Source organism: Nicotiana tomentosiformis, chromosome 4, assembly GCF_000390325.3.
Source record: "Nicotiana tomentosiformis chromosome 4, ASM39032v3, whole genome shotgun sequence".
Classification (NCBI taxonomy): domain Eukaryota; kingdom Viridiplantae; phylum Streptophyta; class Magnoliopsida; order Solanales; family Solanaceae; genus Nicotiana; species Nicotiana tomentosiformis.
In genome coordinates, this window is record NC_090815.1 from 55,532,382 (window position 1) to 55,534,517 (window position 2,136).

At 46.9% G+C, this 2,136-nt stretch overlaps 1 protein-coding gene across 1 annotated transcript; it reads left to right on the forward strand.

The window, feature by feature from the left end:
* Nucleotides 1-1,468: 1,468 nt before the first annotated feature.
* On the forward strand, nt 1,469-1,867 carry LOC138909725 (uncharacterized). Its single transcript, XM_070200936.1, has one exon. It carries the CDS (start codon nt 1,469-1,471, stop codon nt 1,865-1,867), a length of 399 nt encoding a protein of 132 aa, XP_070057037.1.
* The last annotated feature ends 269 nt before the right edge of the window (nt 1,868-2,136 follow it).

The window sequence follows — 2,136 nt, forward strand, 5'->3', positions numbered from 1 at the left end:
TTGCTTCGGAGTTGTTTATTTGGTTAGTATGACTAGGACACATGTTGATTAATATGGCGGGGCCCTGTCCCGACCTTTATGACACTTATGTACTCTTATAGTCTTGTAGACATAAGTCATGTACGTAAAAGATGGTATGGCCTTATAGGCCTATATTCAGTGTACGAGTGATCATTTTGGTCTTATAGGCCCGTATGTCTTATGTATAAGTTGGTACTACATATTTTATTCTAGTTATCCTATGGTAGCCTTTCCATTTCATTTACCTATGTTAGCATGATTCGAGAAGATACGATATGTTGGTACTCAGTTGAGTAAGGTAGCGGGTGCCCGTCGTGGCCCGTCGGTTTGGGTCGTCACAATATGGGTGCTGGGAATGTTGAACAAGTCGTGTTGTGATTGGATCACTTTTCCACTTTGAACCATGAAAGTATATATGTGTTTTGAGACTTATTAAATGACGTAACTAATGGCAATGAATTCGGTATTGTCTACATGATCTCCATATTGGTTAATTAACAAAGTGATGTATTCTCTTTAAATCACGGGTGAGTTTGGGTACAAAGTATTCAACAGGCTTGCTTGACCGGGTTCACTCGGTTGAGCGCCGGTCGCACTCCCTGAGTTTGGGACATGACAAACATAGTATCAGAGCCTAAGGTTTTAAAGTGTCCTAGGATGTCTCGGAGTCGGGTCTAGTAGAGTCCTTCTTATTGGTGTGTTGTCGACCACAGCTATAAGTTGGAGGCTATTTGGATATTTAGGAATAATACCCTTCTTTGATGATCTTGATTGTGCGATAAAGCTAATTGTAAGATTGTTCCTCTTTTAATTCATGCATTGCTTTAATTTTCAGCACATGGCACCTAATAAGAAGGTAAGAATTGGCCAGAGAGCCAATGTTACTCCAGGAGTGGCGGTTTATTCTATAATTGATGATGTGGGTGAACACCCTAGGGGTGAGGATATTCCCCCAATTACTACACCGCCTGATTCTACTATTCTTGCTCGGGCTGCACCAGTTCCTACACCTGATGAGGGTGCAACAAATCCCCCAACTGATATTCCGGTTCCACCTCCAGCCCCAGTTTTCGATCCCGATTTTTCCGATGGGGATCTTAGGGGAGCCATATAGATGTTGTCATAGATAGTGGCTTCTCAGGCCCAGAGATCGAGTGTTGGGCCTACATCTTCTGGCCAGCCAGGGGAATCTGCTAGTTCCAGGGTGAATACGTTCCTTCAGTTAGATCCTCCAGTGTTCACAGGTACTAATCCCGAGGAGGACCCCCAGGACTTCATTGATGAGATGCACAAGACACTCTGGGTTATGCATGCTACTGAGACGGAGGGACTGGAGTTGGCCTCCAACCGCCTGATAGGGGTGGCCTATTTGTGTTTTGAGTTGTAGGAGGAGTCCCGTGAGGAGGGGAGCCCTCCGGCGAGGTGGGGTAAGTTCACATATGCCTTTATGGATCACTTCTTGCCTGCCGAGACTAAGGTGGCCCGTGCCACCGAGTTTGAGAGTCTGGAGCAGGGTAGCGTGAGTGTGTGGGATTACCACATGGAGTTCACGTGCCTATCCAAGTATGCTATTCATATATTGCCCACTATGGAGGCCATGGTGCACCGGTTTATACAGGGCCTTAGCCCCTTGGTTATTAATGAGGTCGCTACTGCTGCCTTGAATTCTGATATGAACTATGGTAAGATGGTGGCGTTTGCTCAAGCTACAGAGAATCGTAAACTGAAAAATAGAATGGAGCATGAGGGTAGCAGCAAGGCCCGGTCTACAAGCAACTTTGGAGGTTCTTCTAGTGGTGGTAATGGTAGGTCGGCATTTAGAGGAGGGTCATCAGGGCCATCTTAGTCCTTTGCCTAGTCTTCGATAAGTGCACAACCATCAAGGCCTAGTCAGCAGCAGTGGAGTCATTTCAGGCCTAGGCAGGGCAACAACGGAGGCCCCCATGCCTAATGTGTGGGAGGATGCACTATGGGGTCCGCTTCATGGACCTACCTATATGCTACGGGTGTGGTGTGAGGGGTCACATCCAGAGGGATTGTCGCTCGTCCCATCGGAACATGGGCAGAGGTAAAGCGCAGCCAGCTATTTCTGTAGCTACCACATCTACAACACCT